At 53.8% G+C, this 27,178-nt stretch overlaps 3 protein-coding genes and 1 non-coding gene across 6 annotated transcripts in view; 2 read left to right on the forward strand and 2 right to left on the reverse strand.

Moving 5' to 3' along the window:
- aPKC (protein kinase C iota type) overlaps positions 1-2,362 on the reverse strand; it is an 88,375-nt gene extending 86,013 nt beyond the window's left edge. For 2 of the 3 annotated variants that reach the window (XM_037219152.1, XM_037219153.1), the window contains exon 1: positions 2,191-2,362. The gene's annotated coding sequence lies outside the window, so the exon portion shown is untranslated. The remainder of the gene's footprint in view (positions 1-2,190) is intronic. The other variant, XM_037219151.1, reaches the window with a different exon arrangement.
- Positions 2,363-2,699: 337 nt separating this feature from the next.
- Positions 2,700-2,773, forward strand: TRNAI-AAU (transfer RNA isoleucine (anticodon AAU)). Its single transcript has one exon. It is a non-coding gene; the product is annotated as a tRNA-Ile (tRNA).
- LOC119096597 (polyamine deacetylase HDAC10-like) lies at positions 2,759-14,197 on the forward strand. The gene is made up of 16 exons (XM_037219498.1): positions 2,759-2,847; positions 3,577-3,774; positions 4,880-5,063; positions 5,687-5,784; positions 6,145-6,312; positions 6,524-6,716; positions 7,195-7,254; positions 8,388-8,537; positions 9,317-9,369; positions 9,655-9,902; positions 10,607-10,673; positions 11,019-11,094; positions 11,410-11,551; positions 12,505-12,647; positions 13,751-13,978; positions 14,102-14,197. Exons 2-16 carry the CDS (start codon positions 3,641-3,643, stop codon positions 14,195-14,197), a joined length of 2,040 nt encoding a protein of 679 aa, XP_037075393.1. The 5' UTR covers positions 2,759-2,847; positions 3,577-3,640.
- A 4,611-nt stretch (positions 14,198-18,808) lies between these two features.
- Positions 18,809-20,112, reverse strand: LOC119096941 (enhancer of split mbeta protein). The gene is made up of 2 exons (XM_037219946.1): positions 19,986-20,112; positions 18,809-19,608 (listed from the first exon to the last, which is right to left on the reverse strand). Exons 1-2 carry the CDS (start codon positions 20,037-20,039, stop codon positions 19,006-19,008), a joined length of 657 nt encoding a protein of 218 aa, XP_037075841.1. The 5' UTR covers positions 20,040-20,112; the 3' UTR covers positions 18,809-19,005.
- Between the last annotated feature and the right edge of the window lie 7,066 nt (positions 20,113-27,178).

Consider the following 27,178-nt stretch of genomic DNA (forward strand, 5'->3'; position numbering starts at 1 on the left):
ATGTGTCAAAACATAATGGGCATGGGGTCTTGGATGCTGATGTATGTGATATAAATCCAGTAGGGCTCTGAATTTACTAACCATTTCTGCTAACATAGATTTATCTAGTCTTTTTTGGCAAAAAGTAAATGCTTATCACTAATTGCAGGTATCAGCTGAGTTCAGCGTGGAAAAGGAAACCACAATTGCTGTAGCAGAAAAGCAGTCTGCTGAGTTTGACAAATTATGGTGTGACATGTGTAGGAATAGCAAAAGGGCAGAGCATGGGAATGACAATACATCCCTGTTCGCTCTCCTATTCAAAAAATGCACCTTCACCCACACATTAAATAACATCATCAAACTATCTCTCCCCATAATTTTCCACTAGTTCCTAGCTTCTCCACACCCCTTCCCCTGTTGTCGTGAATCCCTGTGCATCCTATCTGCCATGCACTGAAATTTAAGCATACTGCCCCACCTATGCTGTAACTTCAGCTGTCATTTACAAGAGCAATATGAACTGCTCTGCAAAAAAGGGAACAAGTTGTGATCAAATTACTGACACCTATAGCTGTGAAGCTACAAAACAATTGTTAGTCCACCGCATCCGAAATAGGATGAAATATTGTATACTGCATTGCACAAAACAGCCCTCATTCAGCTGCAACAATTTCTGTTTTCAAGACACTTCTCTATCTCAAACCACCACCATTTTGTTCAAAACATGGCATGTCACCCACTGCAGCAAATATGGCAGAACCATAGGATATTGACACTGCTTGTCTCTGATAACCTCATGAACCTCATGAGCATTACCATACAGACAGTATCCAGGGGCTGACAAGGGCAGGGTAGGGACAATATCCAGAGGCCATTGCTAAAGCAAACTGTGGTGTAAAGCATTAGATACATCAAAACTGCCCGTCATGTAATATCATGCACAAATACAACTCATATCAGCTGGTGGGTAATGGTGAGATTGTCCAGCTTTCACAGAGGCACCCAAATACCAATGGTGTTTTTTATCTACTGACTGTGAGGGCTCTGAGGGATCCCTGCTGATAGCTCAGTTCTTTAAGAGCACCTGCTTTCTGATCCATGCATCCCTGGCAAAAGGCAGGGTGGCATCAAGTCACTTTAGGCATGCTATTTGCTCTTGGCAAGCATGGCAATGTCAGGTGACTTCAGAGGGTATAATAGAGATGGTCAAGCAAAATGGCATGTTAAACTTTATGAACAAGATTCTGCTATTGGCCAGGAATTGCACACTCAGATTGGAGATGTGGAACTCACACAATAAACACTGTTTAGCATGATCTCTGATCCTGGAAATATATCAATTCAACAGGCTTGGATTTGTACTACATAAAATATTATGGAAGCCAGACAAGCAAAACCAGTCACTCACCTGTTCACATGCTAACATTCTGATTGCAGCCAAGATGCAAGTGGTATGACTAGTGATATCTGTCATGTCATGTTCTGCATGCATTATTATTTATTTGAAACCTATGCATGACAATCAATGGGAGATTGATCACAGAAAGGGATAGGTCAATACTGGTGACAAAATAGATGAGTGGTCAAGGTGCTCATCTAGTGAATCAGAGATGCAGAGTTTGATTCCCAACAGTGCCTTCCCAGCCTGCCCAGGTGAGAGGTGGATAACACCACATAGCACAGCACCCGAGGGGGCCCCAATGTTCTACTGGCAAAAATAAATGGGACAACAAGGCAAAAAAATACATGAAAACAAGTGAACAGCCAAGCAAACCAGCATGTTTTAATTTAATTGTGCCGTCTTTTGGATGATGGGCAATCAACCAAATAGAATGATAGAAGTACACATGCTTGAATTCAATTATCACTTTCTTAGCTTTTCTTAACTATCCAAACCACATGAACTGTCATGTAAGGCTGCAGCTGATAAACACTGCTTCATTTTGTATTTTCATAATACAACAGCATTGTTCATTGCATGATTTGATGTGGAAATGTTTTAAGAACTTATTTGCAGAATAAGCAGCCATGCTTAGAAGCACAGAACCCTCTTAAAATTACAGAATCAAGCTCCAGAGAGAAACAGCAAAATTACTGTTTCTGAAAAAAGTGTCAATGCAACTAACTTCCAATCATGGCAAATGATGGTTAAATACGCCCTAACATAGGCAAGCAAATCAAACGTTCAAACTATGCCAAACTAGTTACCTTCTTCCATTGACCAGACTGATGAAAGGTGAGATGAGATAGTCACAGAATGCAATAAGTAAACGTAAAACAGCTTACTGGGTTGATTTACGGCCTCTCTAATGACCCTTCACGACCGCCTGAAGTTCACCGCCCCACGCCGAAACCCTCTGTACGACCGCCCCGAGACCGATACAACGCGAGGTAATAATGCCTCCCAGAAGGTCCATAACACTGCTTCGTCCAAGTTGTAGCGCAGTGACGCATATTTCGTCACATATGTTCGCTACCAAATTTCCAAAATTTACTTAACAAGGATATTTTACCTTCTGGCCTATCTGCATTGTAGACGCCGGCTTTTGGAAAGTAGTTGTTTCAAAACACTTGCATCTTGAACAGAGTAATTTTAGAAAAAAGAAAAAACCATGATTTTTCTGAGGATCTCATCGATTGACTAAATTGTATAGTAGCACTCGCGGCGAGGTGGTACGATTACTGCTGTTTTTATACAACGCACGCCAGCGGCCGCCGGCCGGTTAGCTCAGTTGGTTAGAGCGTCGTGCTAATAACGCGAATGTCATGGGTTCGACCCCCATACTGGCCATACTTTTCCACTCAGCACAATTAATTGCTCATGAATGGCACCGCGCCGGCATCACGGCGGCTGCGACCCTGCAGGTAAGTTTCACTTGTAGCTTTAGGTGGTGCCTTTGATGGGTAATTGGAGTGTCTTACTACGGTGTACCCCGTACTTTTAACGTTTGTGAGATTCGAAGCGGAGGTGTCCTCCCGGTGCATCGATATTTTACTGGATCGCGTGCGTGAGAACATAATGCACAGGTACCAATGTGCTCGCATAATTCTGACATGCTCAGAGTAAATGGCATGGCTTTGACAGCTTTCACCTTGCTAGATAGACCTGGTATCCTGTGTGAGGACTGTTCCCAATATAGGACTCGCACTTCCCACACCTGTAATGGTTGCAGTAGATGTAGCCCAATGCACAATACATATTCAGATTTGGGAATCTCTTCTTAAGTATGATACATTTGAGGTTATGTAAGTAAAAAGGTGAGAGTGTAGATGATTATTATGACTTCCAAGCTTCATATAAACATCAGATATGCTTCCCCCTTGCATTTGTTTTGCATTGCAAAATGGTCACAGGAGAGAGAGCTGGCATACTGAGATGAGAGAACCTCAGAAACAGCAGTCACCATTGACCAGCAGGGTGGTTGTTTGTAATCGGCATGTTTTTTCATGCGTATTGCAGGTTGATATTTCATGGATGTATTTCAGGTGCCAAAGTTATCCTGCCTGCTAGGTTTTGAACTATCACTGCATTTGTCTGACATTTTCTTAAATTTGGCAACCGAAACTAACCCATTGTCTGTGTTGGTGTTCCAGCAGCACAAGCCTCAATATATGACAACACAAGCCTCTCCACATTTCATCAATAAGCAAGTTGATCATGGATGCCTGCATGCTTCAAACTTCAGCATCCACTGGGGTGGTTTATGATGAAGATGTGATGCTACAACATCATTGCCTCTGGGATCCAGATTTTGAGGAGCGACCAGAGCGACTGGAGGCTATTCTTAACAGGTGGCCAGAAATTATTCCCAGGAATACGCCATCTTTATATTTGTGTGCCACTGTGTAATTACTTGAAGGTTACATTAGATTCAATTAGCCATTGCTATGCATGTTTTGGGCATCCATCTAATTATCAGTAAAAGTGGCCTCTAATTTTTACCACATTATCTGCTTTCAACCTCTTGATTGGAAGGATATCTAGGCACAGAGCTTGATCTCATTATAATAGATTTCTGATCAAAGGTAGCATTCCAGGGCTAGAGCTGGACACACTGCCATGTTCGCCATGGCCTGCCTCACCTTCTGATGTTACCTGACCTTTAGCATGGTTGCTGCCGCTGACAGCGGGCCAAGCCACTAGGGGGGAAATGGCAACCACTGAAAGCAAATCAAACCCAACTCACCAGTGGTAGTCAAATTGGAAGACAGGTGCTCCAACCAACTGAGCTAATGGGATGGACAGAACTGATAGCCGGTTTGGCCACTGATTTGGGAGAGCACCGAGTTTGGTCTCTTGAAGTCCCATTTGGATACCTATTTGCCCCATTGTGAGTTTTAGATGTAGAAACCCCAAAGAAGTCCAAAAAGAGGTTATCCTAGCCTTGAACTAGCGGATAATTCACGGTGATTGCAGCCACCACCAGGAGAACGAGTGATCCGATCATTCACGACCCAGGTGGTGAATGAGTGTCCCTAGTTGGCTATTTGGACTTTGGGCATGTGGACCCTTCACTGGCGCTCTCTAGCCATGTCGCAGTCGGTTCACCAAGGGACTGCTCGGCCGGCGGCGGCACTCCGCTGTGCAGCGGTTGCAGCGCTGTGCTCGTGTCTCCCTCCCCCCCCCCCCCGGCGTCTGTGGTGGAAGGAAGCCCTCAAACCGCTAGTTGTTGCTTGTGAGACAACTGCTGTGTCTTGCTCGTGGAACTTGACCTACCTGTCCATGAGAATGACCGAGGTATGACCACGGGCACCCCCTTGACTCTGGCGCTGTTGAGGGAGTTCAGCTGGGGGTTTGCCGAAACCAATGTACGTCATGATACAAGTCACGTTTTGCACCATAGCGCCCGACTTCTAACCCCGCCACCGACTGTAAGCACGCCTTGCCTTGCGTCAGGTGCCGTGAGTTGGGGCTGTTGGAGCGATGCCAGCTCCTGCCCTGCCGACCAGCCACGGAGGCCGAGCTGCTCATGTACCACTCCCAGGGCCACGTGTCGACGGCGGCCGGAACGAGCAACTCCGAGGATGCTGAAGCCCTGCAGGACCTCTCTTCCAAATACGATGCAGTGTACTTTCATCCAGTAAGCAGTGGGAGGGCTCCGAGTTTCCATTGAGTGTTTTCTGCTATGACTGCTCAATGTTGGTGGTGTAGGTATTGTTTTTGTCGTTTAAGCAGACAGCAGTTCAACTCATCATGTATTTTGTGACTGCAGATGATTTTTAAGGGCCGATCAGTGCCTTTGACAGCATGTATTACCTTAGATTCCATGGCGTGAAATATAATTTTAGCGAAGCCCATAAGCACAAAGTGGGCCGAACGAGGGCATCCTATAACCCAGCTTGACCCCAAACTGGAGGGATACATTCGGGCTCCTGGAGCAGATGGCTGTGCATGACTGTTGAACTGTGTTTAGCATTGCCTCGGTGCCACTCGTTCTCGCACGTGCATGCGTTTTCGCCAGTTGTATGTGGCCGCCCGTCAGGGACGTTGTGTTGTGTCAGGGATGGTAGGTGAGTCGAGTCGGAATCTGGGGGATTATCCTGACTTGAAAATTTATTTTTGTGACGAAGCGCGCAATACTAAGCTGGAACCTTTGGGGGCTAAATGACCATGTTGGCAATTTATCGGTGAGTTGGGGCACATTCCCCTAGCCCAACCCACCCACTGATCGCACCCATGCCGCTAACCTTCTTGTATGCTCAGTCTACATACAGTGCTGCCTTGCTGGCGGCAGGGTCAGCTATCAGCCTTGTCGATGCCGTCATAGATGGCACCGTCAGAAACGGAATGGCGCTGGTCAGGTAAATGACTGCTGACGCTCTGTGCCGATGTAATCCATGATGCCCATGATCATCCATGATGTAACTTCCCCGTTTTGTTGTTTCTTGTTTCACGTTTTCGATGTAGATTTCAGGCGTAAGTGTCGCGTGCTCTAGCACGCTGGGCTATTTTGCCCGTCAAACTGCATGACCGATAGCGGGGTTTGCCACGCAAGAAGATCCCCACACCTTTGAAAGCTGCTTCCTTACTTCCGTTATGCCCCGGGGCAGTTTCGCTGCGCCTTCCTGTCGCTTCACGGGCAGCTGCCGTGCACCTCGCCCCCAGCTGTCCCCCCAAGAGCCGCGCGTCGGCGCCTCACACAGAGTCGATGTCTGCCGCAGGCCGCCGGGCCACCACGCCTCCCACAGCGAGTTCAACGGCTACTGCTTCTTCAACAACGTGGCGCTGGCGGCCCAGCGCGCCGCCCAGCGCCGACTGCGCGTGCTGGTGGTGGACTGGGACGTGCACCACGGCCAGGGCCTGCAGCGGGCCTTCTACCGCGATGACCGGTGGGCGCGGCGTGCCGGCACGGTGTAGGAGGGATGGGGAGAGGTAGTGCGGGCGGCAAGTTGTTTACGTGATTGTCCGTTGGAATAAGACAACGGACTAAGCCGTTGCCTTTCTTTTTCCTTGAGGAGAAACCGCATCCGTTACTGCGCCAGGGCGGTTCACTCGTCCCCGCCCGTGGCGTAGTACTGCACCGTCGCGCGCTGCCGCCAGGGTGATGTACATCTCCGTGCACCGGTACGAGCACGGCACGTTCTGGCCGGAGCTGCGGGAGAGCGAGTTTGACCACGTGGGCGGCGGCGCCGGCGCCGGCTTCAACTGGAACGTGCCACTCAACGCCACGGGCATGACGGACTCCGACCTTCTGGCCGTCTGGTACCGCCTGCTCATGCCCGCCGCATATGAGGTGACCGGCCAATCACAGTCGGCACTCGGCCGGCGTTAGGTTGAAATACCCGCCGCGTATGAGGTGACTGGCCAATCAGTCAGCACTCGGCCGGTGTTAGGCTGAAATACCCGCCGCGTGTGAAGTGACTGGCCAATCATAGTCGGCACTAGGCCGGCGTTAGGCTGAAATACCCGCCGCGGATGAGGTGGCCGGCCAATCAGAGTCAGCACTCGGCCGGCGTCAGGCCGAAATTCCCGCTGCGTATGAAGTGGCTGGCCAATCAGAGTCGGCACTCGGCCGGCGTCAGGCGAAAACTCGGGTCATGTGTCACGAAAGAATGAGGTAAGCGCGGGGCTAAGAAAGGATGAGAGGCGTTTTACCAAGGAGTTTTACGGCGTTTTACCATTTTCGCCAAGGAGTGGGATGGTTAAGCGTCTAGGCTGGCAAGCCGCGTCCTTTGGGTGTTTCGTCATAGGTTTATTGTTTGTTTTTACAGTTTGCCCCCGACATTGTGCTGGTGGCAGCGGGATTCGACGCGGCACTGGGATGTCCGCAGGTCAGTCAAAACCACTACAGTGATATATAATTACTTTGCTTATATATACATACATACATATACATATATATATATATATATATATATATATATATATATATATATATATGTGTGTGTGTGTGTGTGTGTGTGTGTGTATGTATGTGTGCGTGCGTGCGTGTGTGCGTGCGCGTGCGTGTGTGTGTGTGGTTGACAGTGGCCACATTTTATTGGTTGCTTAGCTTTCCTCAATTGACATTTCCCTGACATGTAGGATGCCATGTGTGCGTCATTTGAGTAGTATGGGTTTGATCCCTAATGGGGAACATGTTTGTGTGATTGTTATGGGGTCAGGACCAATAATTGAACTCGCCTTAAACACAAGGCTGGTGTACAGATTGTAGCTAAGTATGCAGACCTCAGTTCCAGAGCTGGAACGATCATGGAATTCACACATGTTTACTAGAATGCAATGCTAGTCCGTACTTGGTGATCTCATAAATCTTTCATCTGAAGGTGATCGAATGTGGTGGGAAGATTAAACAGAAAAAAATAATTACGGAACCTGATGCGAGTTGTTTCCTTTAAACGTTTAGCCAGAACAACATTTTGGTTGGATGGATTTCTGAGATCAGCGCCGCCGCTGAGGAGTCAGCTGACCTTGAGCGCGGCTGCTGCCACCGGCTGCAGGTCATCCCAGTGAGGGGCAAATAACGAGCGCCTAAAGCAACTCGAACCAACCCCGCCACGGGCGGGGGAATCGGAAGGTGCCTTCTGACCTACCGGGATAGACAACTGTCATATTGTCGACTCTACCCTTCACAGCAATATCTGCTTCGGATAACTTGTCCATTTGTTGGACATGGAACCTGATGGCTAATGGCTTAGGCATTGACGTGTTAAGACGGGCCTGGAATTACTTTTCGCCGTGAATCACGAAACACTTAGCATGCGTTTTGCCCTCTGGTCTGCTTACTCAAACAGATGTGTCAGATTTTTATTTATTTATTAGGTGCAAACAGCCGAACCTTACTCTACCAGGCGAGTTATCTTCCGCGGCGTTGTGATGCGTCATCGCTCACTCGGTACGTTGCCTCCCTCTGGCCGCAGCGCCGGCCGTCCCCTGACCCCGCTCCGCCGTCTCCGACCCCCAGGGTGAGATGCGCGTGAGCCCGGCGTGTTTCGCGCACCTGACGCTGCCGCTGATGGCGCTGGCGTCGGGCCGGCTGGCCGTGGTGCTGGAGGGCGGCTACTGCCTGTCGTCGCTGGCCGAGGCGGCGGCGCTGACGCTGCGCCAGCTGCTCGGTGATCGGCCACCGCCGCTGCCGCCGCTGCCGCCGCCCTGCCGCAGGTCAGCGGCCGGCTGGGTCACGGGGGAGGGGGCGGTCCTGTGACCGGGTCATGGGGGAGGGCTAGTCATGTGGCCGGATCACAGGGGGACGTTGGTCATGTGGCCGGATCACGGGAGGACGTTGGGCATGTGGCCGGATCACGGGAGGACGTTGGTCATGTGGCCGGGTCACGGGAGGACGTTGGTCATGTGGCCGGATCACGGGAGGACGTTGGTCATGTGGCCGGATCACAGGAGGACGTTGGTCATGTGGCCGGGTCACGGGAGGACGTTGGTCATGTGGCCGGATCACGGGAGGACGTTGGTCATGCGGCCGGTTCAGGGAGGACGTTGGTCATGCGGCCGGTTCACGGGTGGTCCTGTGACCGGGTCACGGGGAGGGGACGATCCTGTGGCCGGGTCACGGGGGGCGGTCCTGTGGCCGAGTCATGGGGGCAGGTGGACGGTCACGTGACCGGATCGCGGGGAGGGCGGTCCTCTGGCTGGGTCACGACTGGAGACGGCCGTACTGCAGGGCGGGTCTGGGCTGTGTCGCCGCGTGACTCGGGCGTCGTACCGTCCTGTCATGGTGGCCCGCGTCTGGACACGACTGAGAGGACCACACTGCTCTTTGTCTCTGGTGACAGATATGTGACAGGATGTGGTGTCAGGCGTAAACATTCGCGGTAGAGTGTGGACGCTGCCCTGGCCCATGTGCCGGACGTCACCGCGTGTGACGTGGCACATGCGCAGGGGGATGGTGCTGGCACGCGGCTGACGGTGCGGGGCTGCCGAGTGTCCGGCATGTGATGTTTGTGACTGGAGAAGACGGCGGCACTCACGTTGACGTAATTTACAAGGTCGAAGAAACGCTAAGTCAATATCATTGTGAAAGGTCCCATTTGACAACATTATAGTGAAGTGAAATGACGGTTTATCGTGTGCGCGCGGATAGAAAGCAATTTACCCTTGTGGTCTAAGGTGTTTGTGAAACCTTGTGATGATGAATGACCACGAGTGATCTCGCACTTTTCTTCGAATGCGGTGCATCCCCACGGACCGCCGCTTCTCACCCTTCGCCGCCTGCTCAGCCTGGAGGAGACCGTGCTGGACGTGGTGTCGGTGCAGCGCCGCCGGTGGAACTTCCTCGCGCTGTACGACTCGTACGCCGCCGGCGCCGGCGGACTGGAGGTGCTGAGTGAGCTTCACCTGCCAGAGGTGGTGTATCGCGGCCAGCCGGCCCAGCCCGGTCAGCTGTTCCCCACCTGCGGCATATGTCCCGTTCAGAGTCCGGCGCTGAAGGACCGGCTGGAGCGGGAGCTGGCGGAACTGAGGCGAGGTAGGCGCACTGGACATTCGGCTGGCAGCCGGCGATCGGGGCGGGGAGAGGCGGGAGGGGGGGAGGCTGAAAGTGGAGAGGGGTAGGGGGGCGAAGCGGTTAGAGGTGATATGGGAACCGTGCTGTACGGTTTACAGTTGAAATTGTAGTTGTATTACCTCCTTTTGATAAACTGTTTGGTTATATTACACTCTTTCCAAGCAAGCATTCAGACGTTTTCACGAAAATATGTGTTATTGCACTTAGCTTACGTGATATCTTCATCTTTACCACAGGCCCCATTTGTGATTTGACAGTTTATTGCATGTCTTTGCCCACGATCGAAACCAGGTCCACTGTGAACCGTGACCTTGAGCCCATGGTATAAAAAATCACCGACGTTCTTTTATTCGCCAATTTTTCGTCAACGAATACATGCCGTGTTATGCAGACCATTGGACAAAAAAGTACGTCACGGAAAACACGTTACGAAAAAGCAGACAACGGGCCATTTGAGCATAAGGAAACCCTGTGAGACAGTTTGTGGGGCGGCACTACGCGATAGTCGTGAAGCGATGACAAATGCACTCCGGGTTTGGCGATACGGTCCTGTTACGTCACTGATACGCTTTCCGTTCAAGGCAATGGAAGGAAAATGGCGCCAGGTGATCCTAGCTGCAGCGTCCCGTACGTCTCATAACTTACATACCGTCGTTCTCTCGCAGTCACTGATCTCAGCGTGGCTCCTTACCGTGTGGTGTTGCCCACGAAGCGGCACTCGCCGACAGACTGGTACGCACGGGCTTCCCTTTCCACGCCCATCACCCACTGCGGACGATTTCGCTGTCCTAGGTCAGATCCCATCGGATGCAAAACGGTGTTTCAACGAGGCTGTTGGCGCCGATTTAGAAGTTGCTCCTTCCATTCTGTGTAAGAGGCAGGCTGCTGGGCGCATTTCATTCCCAAAAATAGTCATCGCTTTGAATCGCTTGAAGTTTTGTGCAGAGACACTGTTTCCGCGTTCTTGCTTGTGGTACGTTGGCAGCATGACACGCTGTACATAACGCGTGCCACATCGCGTGCTTCGTGTCGGACTAGTTCAGCTGACTGAGCGTGCGTGTCCTGACTGCTTCGCAGCGCCACGGAGCCGACCTCGACGGCGTCGGACGACTGCCTGGAGGTCACCTGCGAAGGGGACGAGGCAGTGACGCAGGTCAGCCGCGTGCGCCGCCGCCGCCGCCGGCACCACGCCGACTGGTCGAAGCGCTGAGAATCGCCGCCACTGACGGGCTGATCCGCAGTGAGGCTGCTATGTCCGGGCCGCTTTCCTCTGATGTATTCGGTGTGAACGTTGTCCCTGCGGTCTTTAATCCATGCTTGCGCTTGTAAGTGAGCAGTGTTTCCAGGCTCGATGGACGTTCAGTGGCTCAGCGCGCCGGCAGCGTGCGGCCGTCGTATGCCCACGCCCCAGCCGCACCCCTCTCCTCACCATGTCAACCATGCTTGCACCGTTCCCCTCCTACGGCAGGTGATTGACGCGGTGCTGGACGGCCGCGCCGCCGCCGGCTTTTGCCCCAGCGCCGACCCGAACGCGACGGCCGCCGTCAGTCACGCCCTGCGCCGCTGCCAGCGCCTCCTGGTGGTGGACTGGCGAGACATGGCCCTTTGCGGTACGACCCCAGACGTGTGGGGGTGTCCCGCGTGGTGTGTGCGTCTTTGATGAGATGGGCAATGGGATGGATGTCTCTCGGTGCTTGGCATCGTGCTAAGTAGGCGTGATGAGTTGCAAATAGTCAACAACACAAAATTTGGCGCGTATAGATGAGCTGCAGCCGATAGCCACCTAGTTATTTCCATTTGTTTGTAATGGTAGAGGAGACGGCAGATGAAGGTGATAGCCTCTGATGTGAAACAAGGGAACAGAAGGGCTCTGTGGGTGTTACATTGCAGCTGCATGTATGTTTCTAATGCATGTTTCAATGCCTGTTATTGGTATGTTTTATATTCAGAACGCAGTCTGGCACCATGCCTGCCTTCCACATGATCCTATATGGTTATCTCACACTCGCTGCCTTCCAATTGGCTGACCCTAGATGGTCACCGACTCAGAAATCGGACTGGTTGGAACTGATCGTCTGGCACGGACCCCACTGTCCACCTGACCTCAGGTAGTAATACACTGGATAGTTGAATGTGCCCCCATCTCGGTAACTGGCCGCTGCGGGTAGCCGACCGACACCCCAACTGACCCTAGGTGATCATTAACCCCAACTGGTCTAAAACCCCAATTGATCGTAGACGATTGCCTGGCAGTTACGCTGCTTCCAAACTGCCGCCTGCCGTCCGTCTGACGCTGGTCCCGCCTGCGAGCTGGCCCCGGCCGGTGACCCTGCCTCCCAACTGACGCCTGCCGTCCGTCTGACGCTGGTCCTGCCTACGAGCTGGCCCCGGCCGGCGACCCTGCCTCCCAACTGACGCCTGCCGTCCGTCTGACGCTGGTCCCGCCTACGAGCTGGCCCCGGCCGGTGACCCTGCCTCCCAACTGACGCCTGCCGTCCGTCTGACGCTGGTCCCGCCTGCGAGCTGGCCCCGGCCGGTGACCCGTCGCTGCCTCCGTCCGCAGACTGGCCTATGACGGCGAGCGCCGCCTGCCCGCGCGGGGCTCAGGCTGTCTGCGTGTCGATCTCCTGCCAGGGCTGCGAGGTCACGAACCTGCATGACCGGCGCGGGACGCTGGCGCCGCCCACACCCACCACCGAGCCTGCGGTAAGGCCCCGGCCGGCGCCGCCCACACCCACCACCGAGCCCGTGGTAAGACCCCGACCGGCGCCGCGCACACCCACCACGGGGCCCATGGTAAGACCCCGGCCGGCGCCGCCCACACCCACCACCGAGCCCGTGGTAAGACCCCGACTGGCGCGGCATGCTGGCGCCGCCCACACCCACCACCGAGCCTGCGGTAAGGCCCCGGCCGGCGCCGCCCACACCCACCACCGAGCCCGTGGTAAGACCCCGACCGGCGCCGCCCACACCCACCACCGAGCCCGTGGTAAGACCCCGACTGGCGCGGCATGCTGGCGCCGCCCACACCCACCACCGAGCCCGTAGTAAGACCCCGACCGGCGCCGCCCACACCCACCACCAAGCCCGTGGTAAGACCCCGACTGGCGCGGCATGCTGGCGCCGCCCACACCCACCACCGAGCCCGTGGTAAGACCCCGACCGGCGCCGCCCACACCCACCACCGAGCCCGTGGTAAGACCCCGACTGGCGCGGCATGCTGGCGACGCCCACACCCACCACCGAGCCCGTGGTAAAACCCCGACCGGCGCCGCCCACACCCACCACCGAGCCCGTGGTAAGACCCGACCGGCTTGCGCGACGCGAGATGGCGCTCGTGTCTGGGTGTGAAGGTGAGACATGGTGGATGGTTGGTGGATGCTGCTGTCGTGGTACAGTCTTGATTTGATAGCACAAGCGATTGCGAGGGTCTGGATGGCTGATGGTTTGCTGTCATGGTATAGTCTTGAATTGATAGCACAAGCGATTGCGAGGGTCCGGATGGCTGATGGTTTAAGCGGTAAGGTGCACTGCTTATGGGTGAGGGCACGCCGTTAGGAGCCCAAATAAAATGGCAGATGCTGTTCACCTTTTAACTGTAGCCTCATGAATTATTTCTTTATTTGTCACGGGAATTGTGGCGGCTGCTTAGTAATGCTTGTGGCGTAGATACTAACACTGGAGTCTTAATGGTTGGCTTATTGGATCATTTCGCCACATACCGTTGGAGCCGAAGAGCGGTTAGGGATATTTACTGTTTCATGTGGAATGTTAGAGAAGTCGGCCGTCACGAGACTCCGTGTCACCAGATGTCGTGGGCGGGCGCCGGTCGGATCCGCACGCCGCTGATGCTGGAGACGCCGTCGCCGGACGCGGCCTGGGGCGCCGGCGAAGTGTTGGCGCTGCTCTGGCAGCTGGTGCTGCCGCTGGGCCGTCAGCTGGCGCCGCAGCTGGCGCTGCTGGTAGCGCCGCGTGTGCCGCCCGAGCTGTGCGCCCACGTGACGCACCAGCTGACGGCGCTGGCCGGCGGCCGCCTGGTGGCGATCGGCGCAGACAGCTGCCTGCCGGCGCTGCTCGGCCGTCCGCCGCGGCCGCTGCCGCCGCCGGGCGCGCCATCTCCCGGCGCCGTGGCCAACCTGCGCCGCGCCATCGCCCGCCAGAGGCAGCACTGGTCCGCCCTGCCTCGCATCAAGAAGGTTCCTGATGCGATGCCGGAAGGATCGAAGTCGGAGTCGACTGCTGCGATGCCTTGCTGAGTTGGTTGGGAGTGGTGGCTCACGTACAAGCTGAGTTACCTGAAGACTTCCTGTTGCGACTTCCAGGATGTAATGCCTGTTCGTGCACTGGTGGCTGACGGTCAATGCCGGCGGCATGTTGGGTGCTGACTTCTCACGTATTTTGAGCCGCGTGATAGTGCAATGGTATGGTGGCTGTGTTCGCACTGGGAGTCGCGGCGTGTCGTCTTCATGAGCAAGGCTGAGGGCTCCAGCAAGCGTCACTGTGGTGTATGCGCTGGTTGTGTAGTAGGTTCTGTGACAGGTTTTGTAGCGGGTTATGGTTCTGCAACAGGCTGAAGTGTAGATTTTAATGGGTTGAATCCTATCAGTGCTGTTCTGCTGCGAGCTGTACAACATGCATTTATATCGGGGTCATTGCAATATGTCTGCTTAGTTGCTTTGCTTACAGAGCTTCATGGGATACTCAATATGTTTGTAACCTTAAAGGGCTATGTGTTCTTGATATGGTGCTTATTTTTGTACTATGCGGGCTGTTTTACCTCCCGATGAGTCCGCGGTTTTTTATGTGCTACTGTTTTTTACATTTTAAACTGGAAAACATTTCGTCACATGCCGACGTTTTCGGTAACAGACATGTTCGCTGACAGGTGGTATTCATCCATCCAACTGTCTGTGAGAGCAGTAGGTCACCGAAAGGTCACGGAAACCCCACCGAAGGTCGTCAGTGAAGTGTGGCTGTGTACAGAACCACCCAAATGAGGCTCACTGTTCCTGCGTTTTCTTCTGGCCAAAACTCAGTTGGTCCGTTGTCCGTACCCGGCCAGGATAGTGGCTCGGATTTGGGGAGGCGTTCGTACAGCAGAGTTGCCATGAGTTGAGAGTTGCCATGCGCTGCCTTTGGGAGCGAGACATGAGGCTCCAGTGGGTCTGCCTCGCTGCCAGTGATAGCGCTCTGTGGTTACGGGAGTTTGCTTTCTTGATATATGTATGCCGTAGATGGAGGGATGGTAATGCGCTACTAAGTACGCAAGAAATCATGCTCTTCCGCTGATAGGGGCAGCTAGTTTGTGCACCCAACAAATATACGCCCTTATTTCTGTGGTCGCCGTGTAAGTGGTCTGTGGATAGGGCGTGTTACGAACCAAGCATAGATGTAATGGACTATGCCAACATTAAGTGGATGTTGACTGACAGCGGTCGGTGCATCTGTGAGGTGACTGAGACATATGTCACTGAGTCCCCGTGCTCTATTGCTAGCGCATAACCCTTAATCACCAACAATCCTAACAGATTGTTTAGGGCCGCATGAATGAAGAAGCATGTGCTGTGGTGCAGACACCCATCCACAGCCAAGTAACACGACACAATATTAGGAGGGCAACCGACCTGACGAAGAATCCTGACAAAGCTGTCAACCTTGCTCCGCTGGCACTAGATGTCTTATCATGACCCGCTTGGTGACGCCACTTGGCGCCCGCGTAACTGGGCTGGCTTTGCTAACGGGATCAGTGATTAATTGCAACTTACGGCAAAATACATAACTAGCGCCTCTTGACAAAAAGGAAGCCGTCCGGTATGGGGGGGCTCGGGCTTGATGTAGGCCAGATAGGCCCCCGTCTGTCCCTTCCGCAGTATGAGTTCCGACTTACCGCGTTGAGTTATCCACCTTCATTACGCCAGGAGGTACTGGTAAAACGACGCCATATGGCAAACATTGTTTACACTGACAGAACTTGACGTTTCAAGCCGTGTAAGCACAGCTGAGCTGCTTTAAGCAAGCGCAGCCTGAAACATTGAACGAATATAACTAACGTTTGCTCCATGGCATCGTTTCGCCAGTAGCTCCTGGTATATTGAGTGTCGATATTTCAACATGAGAACTCTAAAGTCATAATGGGGCTCGGGTATACCTTAAATCCCGAACGTGTGCCGCGTGGCCTCCCAGTCCGCGCGCGCCACGCCAGCGCGGAGGCGTCGCCGGCCGGCCCCAGACACGTGGCCGCTGGGCCATCAGACACCGGGCTGCTGGTTCAGGAGATGGCGCGGTGACGTGGCACCCAGCCCTGGCCAGCGCGCTGACGGGCGTGAGCTGTGCTGCTCCGCTGGGTCACAAGGCGCGCGGGCCAGTCACCAGCGCCGCAGTGGAAGACGTGGACGGCAATACGCAACGTTAGCCGTGCAAATTGGGTTGTACTTGCATTGAATTGAAGTAGTGCGTTCAGTGATTAACGATTGGACCTCAGGAGGCGTGTTGTACTTGTAAGAGGAAGGGACTTAACAAACATCGTCGGAGCAATGTAATTTTGCGAAATCACTTGGAGGGTCAGCCTAGTACGTCTACCTTGGCTCTCAGGATGCATACAATTGCATCTCGTTGCTTTAGAAAAGCGTAAAGACAGGTTCACATTGCTCATGTTTGTTACTTTTAATATGTCCATGCGGAGTGTTGTGTAGGAACGTAAGAAAGTAGAACTTTGGCAACAGGCTGTGTGCACCATAGTCCATTTACATTCCCTCATGTTTATTTATTTATTGCTTTCATTTACTAGAATCGTTCAATAAATGCACCCGCAGGGTGGGAGGGCTCTCGCTCAAGTACAGAGGCTCAGCCGCTAGTTGGATGGGCTCGAATATGACCTTGAACTGAATGCGATCCCAGGCCCCTGCACCATACATTGTATCGAAGCATTGCATGCATTATAGCTCTACACAAACGCAACGAAACAAAACTCAAACGAGCCGCATCCACTGACTCCGCCGCGCGGTTTCCATCGGGGATTGCTGATGCGACACTTCAGTGAGCGCCGCTGGCACTTGTCATATTCCTTTGATGTGCCGAGCCGACGTCAAGGAGTTAGGGCGCCGGTGCGGTCAGACCCGCTCTGCATGCTGTTCTTGAGAGGCAAATTAAGCAGCGCAGAGATCGAGGCCAGGGGTGAGGGCCTGCAGGATCCCCTCTGCCGCGTTGGCACCGTGCCTGCACCCAGGGAGGTCGAGTGGGGCTCGCAGCTAGCGACCGCACGACCGCACTGATCACGCTGCGGTGCGACCTCTGCATAACACGGCCACGTGCATCTTAAGCTGCTGCGACGGTGGCTGACGAACATTTCCGAGGCTGGCTCGAAGATTATGTCCGATCCCCATGTCATGCTAACCTTGTTAGCGGGCTTTCAGGCGACTTTTGGCTGATAATTCTTGTTTAGCGTTATGGAGGGGGGGGTGTATTCGACTGACTCGCAGTCTGACATACATGTCCCAGAGGGGGTGACACTGGTGCCTTACTGAGTGGTGTGATGAAACCGCTAATGGCGTCCTGCGGCGGGGAGCGTTCTATATACTATGGTCAGATTTCGTTATTTGGTGGGTACGAGGAATGTAAGAGTGCATCAAAACAGAGCGTCGTCCTTGATATTGTAAGCTCAGTGTAGAGCGTTGTTTTATCTCGGTAGTATTTTCAGCAGCTAACGAGGTCAACAATCTCTACATTGTCCAGGTATCATATGAACGTTGTAAGCGTTTTGTTCACGTGATTTTGTTCAGTCGATAACTCTTTGCAGCCTTGAGGAGGGCTCGTCGCAAGGATTTGCGGAGCAGTCGGCGTGCCTCAGAGACGCGGACACCAGTGGTTCGCTGTCTGATGGGCATAGCGCTATTTCCATGTATTTCTGGTGGATGTCGTTTGGTGTTAGCATTGTCCAATTTCATTGTTGGGGTGCTGCATTAGTGGATACTAGTTTTGTTTCAGCAATCATATTGCAATCCGTTATACCAAGTATGCACGCAGATCTATTCACGTACGACGAACAAAAAAGATATCTTGAAGAACATGGTCACGTGGAGTTATCTATTCCGCTTAAATGGACCCGCGATTATGCAAGGAAGATTTGGGTGTTCTTTAAAACCCCAAATTCCTTGATTTCTCATTCCCTTGCCCTTCCAGGAGCTTGCGGAAAAATAAGCACGACACCGCGGCCCTTCCCGTGATTTAAAGTGCGTTGGGCGTTGGGCGACACATGAAGACAATCCACGGCGTCGTTGACCCCCTTTGCAATTTGAAAATCGAATCGCATCTCGTCGATCTGTTCGTCCCGTACATCTTCTACGGCCGCTGCCGGCATGCTGACACTTGTGCATCCCCAACAATGCGGATCCGCAGACGTGGAGGTGGTGGGTCAAAAAGGGCTTTCGCTCTCTCCTCATCCTGGGACGTTGCTACGCTCACACACGAAGGCATTGTGCTTATGCTACTCCATGCACGTCACTCATCGAACTGATGAAGGTGCTGCGCTCATGCTTCTTTATAGGCATTATTTATCGAAACTGATGAAGGTGCTGTGCTCATGCTCCATGGACGTAACTTGTAACTGATGATGTTGTGCTTGTACTACTGCACTGACGTAACTTCCCAAAGCTGATTGACAAACGAACTGACAATACAGGCGTAGATAGGGCATTCCTATCCTCCTCCTTTACAGTGCAGAACTGATTGCCATCATTTCGGGCGGCTGTCCGCGTTACCGAATCAATTCTCCACTTCGGGTGCATTCTAGGATTATCCATGGAGGTTCATCCTGTGATATTCTCACCCCGACATATGCCTCCTCTCATCCGTTCTTTTAGCGCAAAATATCAATATCTCGCACGGTGTATTCATACACACTAGGCTGCAGGTGAACATGAACTCCGAACAACAAATGAACATGCGAACACAATCAACACGACTATCACAGGTACACAAGTATCACAGCGCTGTCATCTGGCAGCTCCTCTTCTGCGGCGCGCGGCGCCTGAAAGCCCTCGAGCGGCGCACGGGACGCCCGCGCCGCCTACCACGGCCTCCACACGTTCTCATCGCCAAGCTTCAGGTTGAGCGGGCTGAACTGGTCGGCGCGCGGCGCGGCGGCGGTCGGCGTGGCCACCGTCAGCAGGCCGCTGTCGGCGCCGCTCGAGTAGCCCGAGCTGCAGCTGTCGGCCGGGCTCACCGGGCACGTGGCGCCGACAGTGGTGGGCACGCGCGTGCGGAACTGCGGCACCTCCACCGACAGCGGCGCGCTCAGTCGGCGCTGGTCCAGCGCGCGGAACGAGCTGCCGAGGTGCTGCATGACGCGCGTGCCCAGCTGCACATCCACGCCCGGCGCGAACGCTAGCGCGCGGCTGACGACCGTGGCCGCCGCCGAGAAGCCGGCGCGGTACCGGTCCAGCTCGGCCTGCGGGTTGGGCGGCGGCGTGGCGGCAGCGGCGGCGGCGGCGGCGCGCTGCCCACGCAGCCGCTGCAGGTGGCGCACCGCCAGCTCCAGCACGTCGGCCTTCTCCAGCTTGGCGGCGCTGTCGCCCTCCATGGAGAGCGCTTCCACCATGAGGTCCCGCATCTGGTCCAGGCAGCGGTTGATGCGCGCGCGCCGACGACGCTCCAGCAGCGGCTTCAGAACCTGGTGAGGCGGAGAGAGCACGTCAAGATCGTGGGTATATGTAGATCGCGAGGTATGCTGCAAATGCTTCAGCAGACGATGCTGTTGAGCATCTGTCCCACGGCCGACAAAGCGCTAATTTGAACGCGAGTCAATCGAAAACGCTAGTGTTGCGCTGCACTCCACCTCGCCGAGTGCAATGCAGTGCCTTTCACGCTTTCACAAGCGTGAAGGGTCAGCAGCAAGCACATGAGGAGTGCCATGAACCAAGCAATGCTCGTCGGAATCTGATCGTACAAGAAAAAAAAACTTTCAACAACTAACAGGAGACCACATGGTTCACTAAACCCGTAACGAGTTACAAATATCGAATCCAAATAATTGCTACCGATCCTCACCTTTTTGTAATCATCCGGGCGAGCTCCGTCGGCAATCACTTGGCTGGGCGCCATCACTGGTCTCGAGAGCAGCACACGTGTCTCGCCGATGTATCGCACTCCGCTCCGCCGTCCGCCCCGCTCGAGCTCCCAGAACCGTATGCCGGCCGGCGGCCCGCCCGGCCGGTTTTAACGGCCGGGCGCCAGGTGCGCGCGCCGAGGGCGGCTCGCCACAGCGTGGGAACGCCGACATTCCCACAGTGAGCGCGCGGCGCCGCACCTGGCGCGCACATGCGACGCCGCGCGCGTAGTGGGGGAGACCCGTAGTGGGGAGGGGCGGCTGCACGTGCAGCCCGCGCGCGCGGCGGGCGGCGCGGCGGGGGACGTCGGGAAGACGGAGTGGCAGACGCAGTGGGGAGGGGAGGGGGACGCGCCGCGCGAGACGCGGCTGGGGTGGCGCTGGAGGGGTGATGGATGTCGTTTGGGAGGCGATGGCACGGCATGGCTGCTCACCCCCTGTTGTTGCGATGAAAGGCTGCAAGCGCAACGAAAGGCCGAAAAACATATGACATGAATTGTAAGGTAGCTTGTTATTATAGAAGTCATTAAATTATCATGTAATGCATATAATTGTCAGACACGTCCCAACTGCTAACACACGAGGGATGGAGAAGCAGCAGAGAAGCACTCCTCTTCAGTGTCGTGACTGGTGATTTGTGATTTTTTAGATAGACTCTGGGGAAATTCATCATGAATTCAAGGCTGTTACGCTGCAAAAACGCTCTGCATGATATCTCCCTGTTTCATATAAGCAGAAAGACCTTGGACTTCGTCTCTTTTCTCGCAGAATTATGGGCAAGCGTCCTTCAATATTCCAGGAGATAGTGGGTTAACGACGTTATCATCAAGAAATGGTCATATGGACAGAACTCGACGCCCGAGGTGTCGTCATAGTCATGGGTAAGCAAGGTGAAGCAAAAGCTGACATTTAAATAAATAACGTGGCAGAAGGTGAAGTTACTACCTTGCGTAAGACGCTAGGATTTGGGAGGTCGAATGATTGACCATTTTGATATATTTCTAATGGCAGTGCCTGCACGGGTGCGAAGTATTGCCGGTATTCCGGTGCATTGGCCTTTCAGTGCGAATTATTGCTTAATTGTTCGTGACACGACTTGACCTCTTGACTACGGCTTGAAACAACATAACTGTTCCATTGTTTGTTTGATGGCGTTTAAACAGCACCTCATGGCACTGGTGGAGATCGGTTACCCTCGGCATAAGTACCCTCACCTCATAAGCTCTTTGTTTCTGTTCCTGACGATTATTGTCCGTGGGTCCCAGTGACTGTCAGCAAGAAAATATCTTGAATTTTATGATAGGATGACTATCTTCATCAAACTATGCAGACTTTGCTCGCTCCCGGCCATGAGCGCTCCCCGGATGCGTTCGGTGACGTCATCCACTGCAAATGAATTTTGGGATCAAAAGTGGTGCAGTGTTGTTGCTTAGCCGGACACAGTCATGCGATTTTTTGTCATTGCCCTGTGACATAGAAGTAATGATTAACCCAGCAATGTTTTTGTCAATAGAACGCTTGGAGGAAAAACTTACTTCTAGGTGTTATTTAGATTTAACGGGACTATGAATGCGGCATAAAGATTGTTGAAGACAAATCGGTCGTTTTTTCAAAGCAAACCAGGAGTCTGGTGGCAGAATTCTACTCAATCGGCGTTTCGAATAGTAAATCTGAGCCATTGAGGAAGCGTTTGAAACCTGGGCCTGGAACATAATCGGACATGTCCAATCCGTACAGTCACGGCAGTGTGCATTCAAATTCTGATCAATCAGGTGGCCTTTTCGCTTTCACGATTAATCGACTTAAGTCGAGCGTGTCTATGGCTCTCCACTCTCTATGACTTCTCAATGCTATAGCACGGTCGCCGATTTGCGAGGCGTGCGTGCTGTTTGAGCCAGGGTGCATGAGCACCACAAACAGCAGGCACACGTTGGTGCTGAGGGTGCTTCAGTCGGGTACGTGCGTCACCGATTACCGAGACCAAATGGGCCGGAGCTTCACCAACATAGATATTGTAAGCCCAATTCGGTTTTGTCTTCTTGGGTGTGCTCATCAGGATGATGCATACTCGGGTGGAACGTTGAAGAATAGATGGGGCCTCGAGCTCAAGGCGCAGCATCCACAAAAGACATCGGCACTTAACGCCTTTAAAACGCTGAACCACGTTGAACCGCGTTCATGGCGGGTAATGTACGTGTGCTACGCCCAGCGTTTACATCGCGTGGCGTGTACGTTGCCCCCGTAGCTTCCCCGCCACCATCCTCACCGCACTGGTATCGTGGCTGGCAGGCGTGTTTGTTCTGCGCTGGAGCTGACAGGCGTGGCTGCTCCGTGCTGGAGCTTTCAGGCGTAGCTGCTCCGCGCTGGAGCTGACATGCGTGGTTGCTCCGCGCTGGAGCTGGCAGGCGTTGCTGCTCCGCGCTGGAGATGATAGGCGTGGCTGCTCCGCGCTGGAGCTGACATCATCCTCCAGTCCTGTGCATCTCTGAGCAATAGATTACAATGGCTCGCATCACTCGAGGTCATGGTATTGAAGATGTGCCGGTGTTTCCACGGGAGTGCTTGTGTAGCATGCGCCCAGCGGCTACCGGTCGCTTTCGGAAGAGAAAGCTTCCCCGGCGGGATAGCGGGGACAGGACAATGCTGTGAAAAGGAGTCACTGTGATATATTCCTCTTAATTGCTTACGATGTGCCCGTTTCGTGTCTGGACTTCGTTAAATTACTGTAAATCCAGTAAATTTGTCTGCTCGCCATATCTTTGTCAAAACTCTTAGTAATTAAGAAAGTACGTGTGTATCGGGAATAAATTAACCCAATTTCTCACCATAAAAGTCTATCCGCGGAGAAAGGATACCACATGGCGCGCACGCCTTCCGCGCTCCTTATCCGATCACCCCATTTTCCACCTTTCTCCTCCCAGAGCGAAGGTCGGCCCGGTCCGTTACGCCCTGCCCTATTGTCAGCGCGAGACGATTTACATAACTCCGCACCGAGCAGCAACGGCCATATGCCGCGTGCGTGCGCCAGGTGCCCTACGCGCCTTTTTACCGGCGGTCTGACACAGTTAGCGCGCGAGACAGCCTTGAAAGCGATCGTCGGGGCCGTCGACGCCGCGCCCCGCACATGCTGTAGCTCGGCGCGTCGCATTCCTGGCAGGTGAACCTTCCGCCCCGCCCCTGCCCCGGAATGCGCCGAACTGGAGCGCTCCGTGCCGACCATCTGTGGCGGCGTCGGCACGCGGCGGTCAGGTGCGCCACTGGCGCATCTGCCGAGCGGAGGTGCCCCGGAATGCCGGCGGCACGTGCGCGCCGTGTCACTCCATTCAGCAGTTTAAATGGCGCAGCCGGCGCGCTCCCACGGGGCGCGCGCGGCCCGGTGGGCTATCGATCGGCGACAAGGCCGCATAGCTGCGCCCTGGGGGACGCTGGAGGTCGTGGGGTGCCGGCGGCCGGGTCGCCGGGCGCGCGGGGTTGACGGGCACGGCGCTGGCTGGGAGCCTGAACCTATGGTGGATGCCGCGGCCTGGTTAACGCGCTCTGATTGGGGACTTGGAAGGCCGGATCAGATGGGCATAGGGTGCAGAGTGCAAATGCAACATGCAGACAGGTAAATACGATCTGAAGGATGGGCACGTGGAAGAAGCGCCTCATGGTGATCAGTTGCTAACGATGCAGCACGCGGTTATGGCATGGTGCAGCTGCAAAAACCCAGTCCGGGCTGCTTGTCGGACTCTTTATGCAGCTCGCCTGGTGGCGGTAATAATAAGCCTTCCGTTTCATGAATTATGTGGTTGTTTGTTGCTTTACATTAAACTAAGTAATTTTGTTACGTCAGTATGGCAACAAGCTTGATATAAGCAGGAAAAACGTCTTTCTCGACCATGAGCAAAATGTTCGCTTGAGAGCGTCGTTCTGTCGCTTTTCCTGGTATAATGAAGAGCTATTATTGTCAGTATCAGAGCTCTGAGCTCAGAACATTCACTTAGCATGGGTGTGAAAGAGAAAGGAAGAGACAGATAATAGGGGAAGGCATAAGCAGCCTGGGACCAAAAAACGGAACGATTAGTTTGGCCAGCTTTTGCCTGTCCTTCCAGCCACTTAAGAAATTACAACTTTGTCCTTTCTGGACTCAACTTAAAAACGATCTACCCACAGTTCAGCACCGGGTAAACCGCATCTCAGCAAAGCAAGATGAAAACAACAGTATTAGCCTTATTTCTCGGAAAAACAGGAGAATGGAGATACAGTTAGGTTGATACTTCGGCAACATGTCTTTCTCGAAACAAAAGCAAAAGTAAATTCCTTTAATATAAAGATCATCGAAACAATAGAAGAGGCGAATTTAAAATTCCCGGCCGATGTTGCTACTCGGTTTTTCAGGGTTTTTCTTTGAAAGGGCAAGCCACAGTTATTTTTTTCTTTTTCACTTCTGCTATTGTTTCGAGAAAGGCATGTGACCGAAATATCAACCTCGCTATATCTCTATTCTCCTGGTTTTTCCCAAGAATAAGGCTCATACTACTGTTTTATTTATGTAACTAAGGTTCCTCGCTAATGCACTGAACAACTTACGTAAAATCAAGGAAGCTGGGCCTCGTCTCGCAATCAGACAGCATGCGTTACGCATCAAAGGCTTCGCTGACTCAAGTCATAGATCTCACACGTTAACATCAGGAAAATCTACATGATTTGATGTTTAGTGCTCCTCGGCGTCGCAGTTTTACGATCAAGGCTCACGGCAGTTCATGGAAAACGTTGCTTTTGCTTTACTTTGGTGCTTTGGAGACCTGAAACCGAGAGACACTTTATTCCACAGACACCGTGGAGCTTAGAGACAATGCACATGTCCTTATTGATTTAATGAGTACGACACTCAATTTGTCGGTCACCCGATGAGAAGACCACCAAATAGATGCATGTCATGACACGAGTGCTAGAAGTGGCGACCTTTTTCATACCATGGCGATCCCGAGTTTTGACTACTTACGGCACACTCGAAGTGACTGATTCCTGATATTTTATAACGACCCCCTGACTTAAGAAATATACCATCTACGTTACGGGCTTCTTTTCCGAACGACACACGGCGCGTGATGTGTGCCATTCATTTGCTCCAGCCCTTTTGAGCAGCAACATAGTGACGAAATATATAAAGAGTACAAAGCTCTACGCTCTCAGCAAATTGCATGTTTTTGTGCGCGTGTGCTAAGGGTATGCCAGCTCGTTGGAGAAGCATAACTCGGAGACAATTTCCGCCCGTCATACCCCGCAATAGTCGTTCATGGTGTGTCCCTACTGCATAGGTGAACAGGCATTCCATGCCGTTTCGTTTAGGTGCATAAGTATTCCAAATTGTTTTATTTGTATGCAAATGATTTTCGAAAGCAGGAAGACACCAAACAACTCAGCAAAATCTGTTCACTTCCGATACCCTATCTTATGAAGATCTTTTCGCGGTCGTGTGTGAGGACTGAGGACAGAAAGAGGACATGTGGAAGACAGAAGCGTAAAATTCGTGCCAATGATGTCATCGTGCTGCATGATGACATGTGCATGACACGTGTAAAGCTTGTAAGATCCGGAGCACCTGCGTCCTAGACAAAGGACAAAGCCGCAGAGAACGGGGCTTAAATCCAGAGAACGATCATGCACCGGCACGTGTGGTACGTGCACCCAAATACCCAATGCATATCTGATGGGACTATATGCAGCCATGCATGAGGGTCACGCGATGACCTAGTCTCTAAGTGGGCGCGACAGAGGAATTTGTCTTCGAGCCGAGGTGCATCTTTGAACGTGCTCCCTCACCAATGGGAGGCCAGCCTCTGTCGGCGGTCCAAGTTTGGCCAGTGTTTGAAATTCAACGCAGCTGTTTCGTGCTCCGGGTTGGGACACTCTGCTCAGCGGGCTGTCTATCTTCCATTCATAGTCATACCCGTCCCCATCTACCGCAGCCCAATTTCACGGTTCCTGCTCACAACAAGATCTTCAAACCCGATCAGACCAGACGCTGTCTTCTCAAAACGCCGTCTCCTCCAAACATAGCCAAACAAAACTCATCAAAGCCGTCGCGAGCTCCGTGGCTCGAGGCTGCGTGAGCCCCGCCCGCCGCCGTCTGACCCGCTCCTTCGCCACGAGCCCACTCCGCCCGCCGTCCTCCGTCCGCCCGCGCGCGTCTTGATTCAACCCTAATCTCTCTAATCCGGGGCGCCATTACCTGCGCAATTAGGAGCTCGGCGTCGCCACCTGCCCAAGTCTCCCACGCTGCCACACTGGGTCAGGCCCGGCGCCGTCTTACACCTGCCGGCCGCTCCCACGGCTCCGCCGGGCGACAACAGCCCCTCCGCCGCCACCTGCCCCGTTCTCCCACGGGCTGACGGTCAACATGCAGCCGCTGCAGGCGGCTGGGCCCGAGGTCGAGCCGGACAGATGCGGGCGCCGCCGGCGACGGAGAGCTGACCCGGAGGCGCCACCCGCCTCCCGAGTGGCGCGGGTCGGGTTCGGCGTGAAAGGCGGCGGTGCAGAGGAGAGCTGTGGCGTGGGCGGTCTCCAGCGGTCCGGCCTCGGGGGTGCGAGGCTTGTAGGGTCGCAATGGACGGGAAGCCTCGCCAGGCAGCCTCGCACTTTCTCTGGCGGGGCAAACCACTCCCGGAAGCCAGATGCTCCCTCCCCCCCCCCCTTCTCTCCTGGCACTGCGCGAGGCCGTGACTAGTTTGCCTTTGGTGCGGGCCAGATGGTGCCGATCGCACTGAACATGAGATCGAAGGGATTGCAGGAAATCTGAACGGACAGTCAGCGCACTGGAACGACGGGCGTGAGACTGGGATGGTGCTCAAAGACCGAAAGGAAGCCGATGGGATAATCGACAGATGGGAGAGGCCCCAACAGTCGGGGGGGGGGGGGGGGTAGCCAGGAGTCAGGAGGACGGCTGAGAGCCAAGAGAGGCGGCCAGAAGTTAGCAGACACGATTACGGACCAGGAGAAACAACCGGCGGTCAGGAGGGACGACTAGGAGTCAAGAGAAGAGGTCAGGAACCAGAACGGTCGATCAGAAGTTAGGAGGCACGATCGGATTCAGGGGGACAGCCAACAGCGAGGGTAGACGACCAGAAGTCAGGATGCGCGGCCTGGAGTC

This window comes from Pollicipes pollicipes, unplaced genomic scaffold (assembly GCF_011947565.3).
Source record: "Pollicipes pollicipes isolate AB1234 unplaced genomic scaffold, Ppol_2.1 Scaffold_4295;HRSCAF=5057_pilon_pilon_pilon, whole genome shotgun sequence".
NCBI lineage: Eukaryota > Metazoa > Arthropoda > Thecostraca > Pollicipedomorpha > Pollicipedidae > Pollicipes > Pollicipes pollicipes.

Excerpts from the sequence above, each read along its gene's own strand:
- LOC119096941 (XM_037219946.1), bottom strand. The coding sequence starts at position 20,039 with ATGGCGCCCAGCCAAGTGATTGCCGACGGAGCTCGCCCGGATGATTAC. Across the intron at positions 19,609-19,985 it reads GCCCGGATGATTACAAAAAG|GTTCTGAAGCCGCTGCTGGA; the intron begins GTGAGGATCGGT and ends CCGCCTCACCAG.
- LOC119096597 (XM_037219498.1), top strand. The coding sequence starts at position 3,641 with ATGGATGCCTGCATGCTTCAAACTTCAGCATCCACTGGGGTGGTTTAT. Across the intron at positions 3,775-4,879 it reads CTGGAGGCTATTCTTAACAG|GTGCCGTGAGTTGGGGCTGT; the intron begins GTGGCCAGAAAT and ends GCCTTGCGTCAG. Across the intron at positions 6,313-6,523 it reads GCCTTCTACCGCGATGACCG|GGTGATGTACATCTCCGTGC; the intron begins GTGGGCGCGGCG and ends CGCTGCCGCCAG.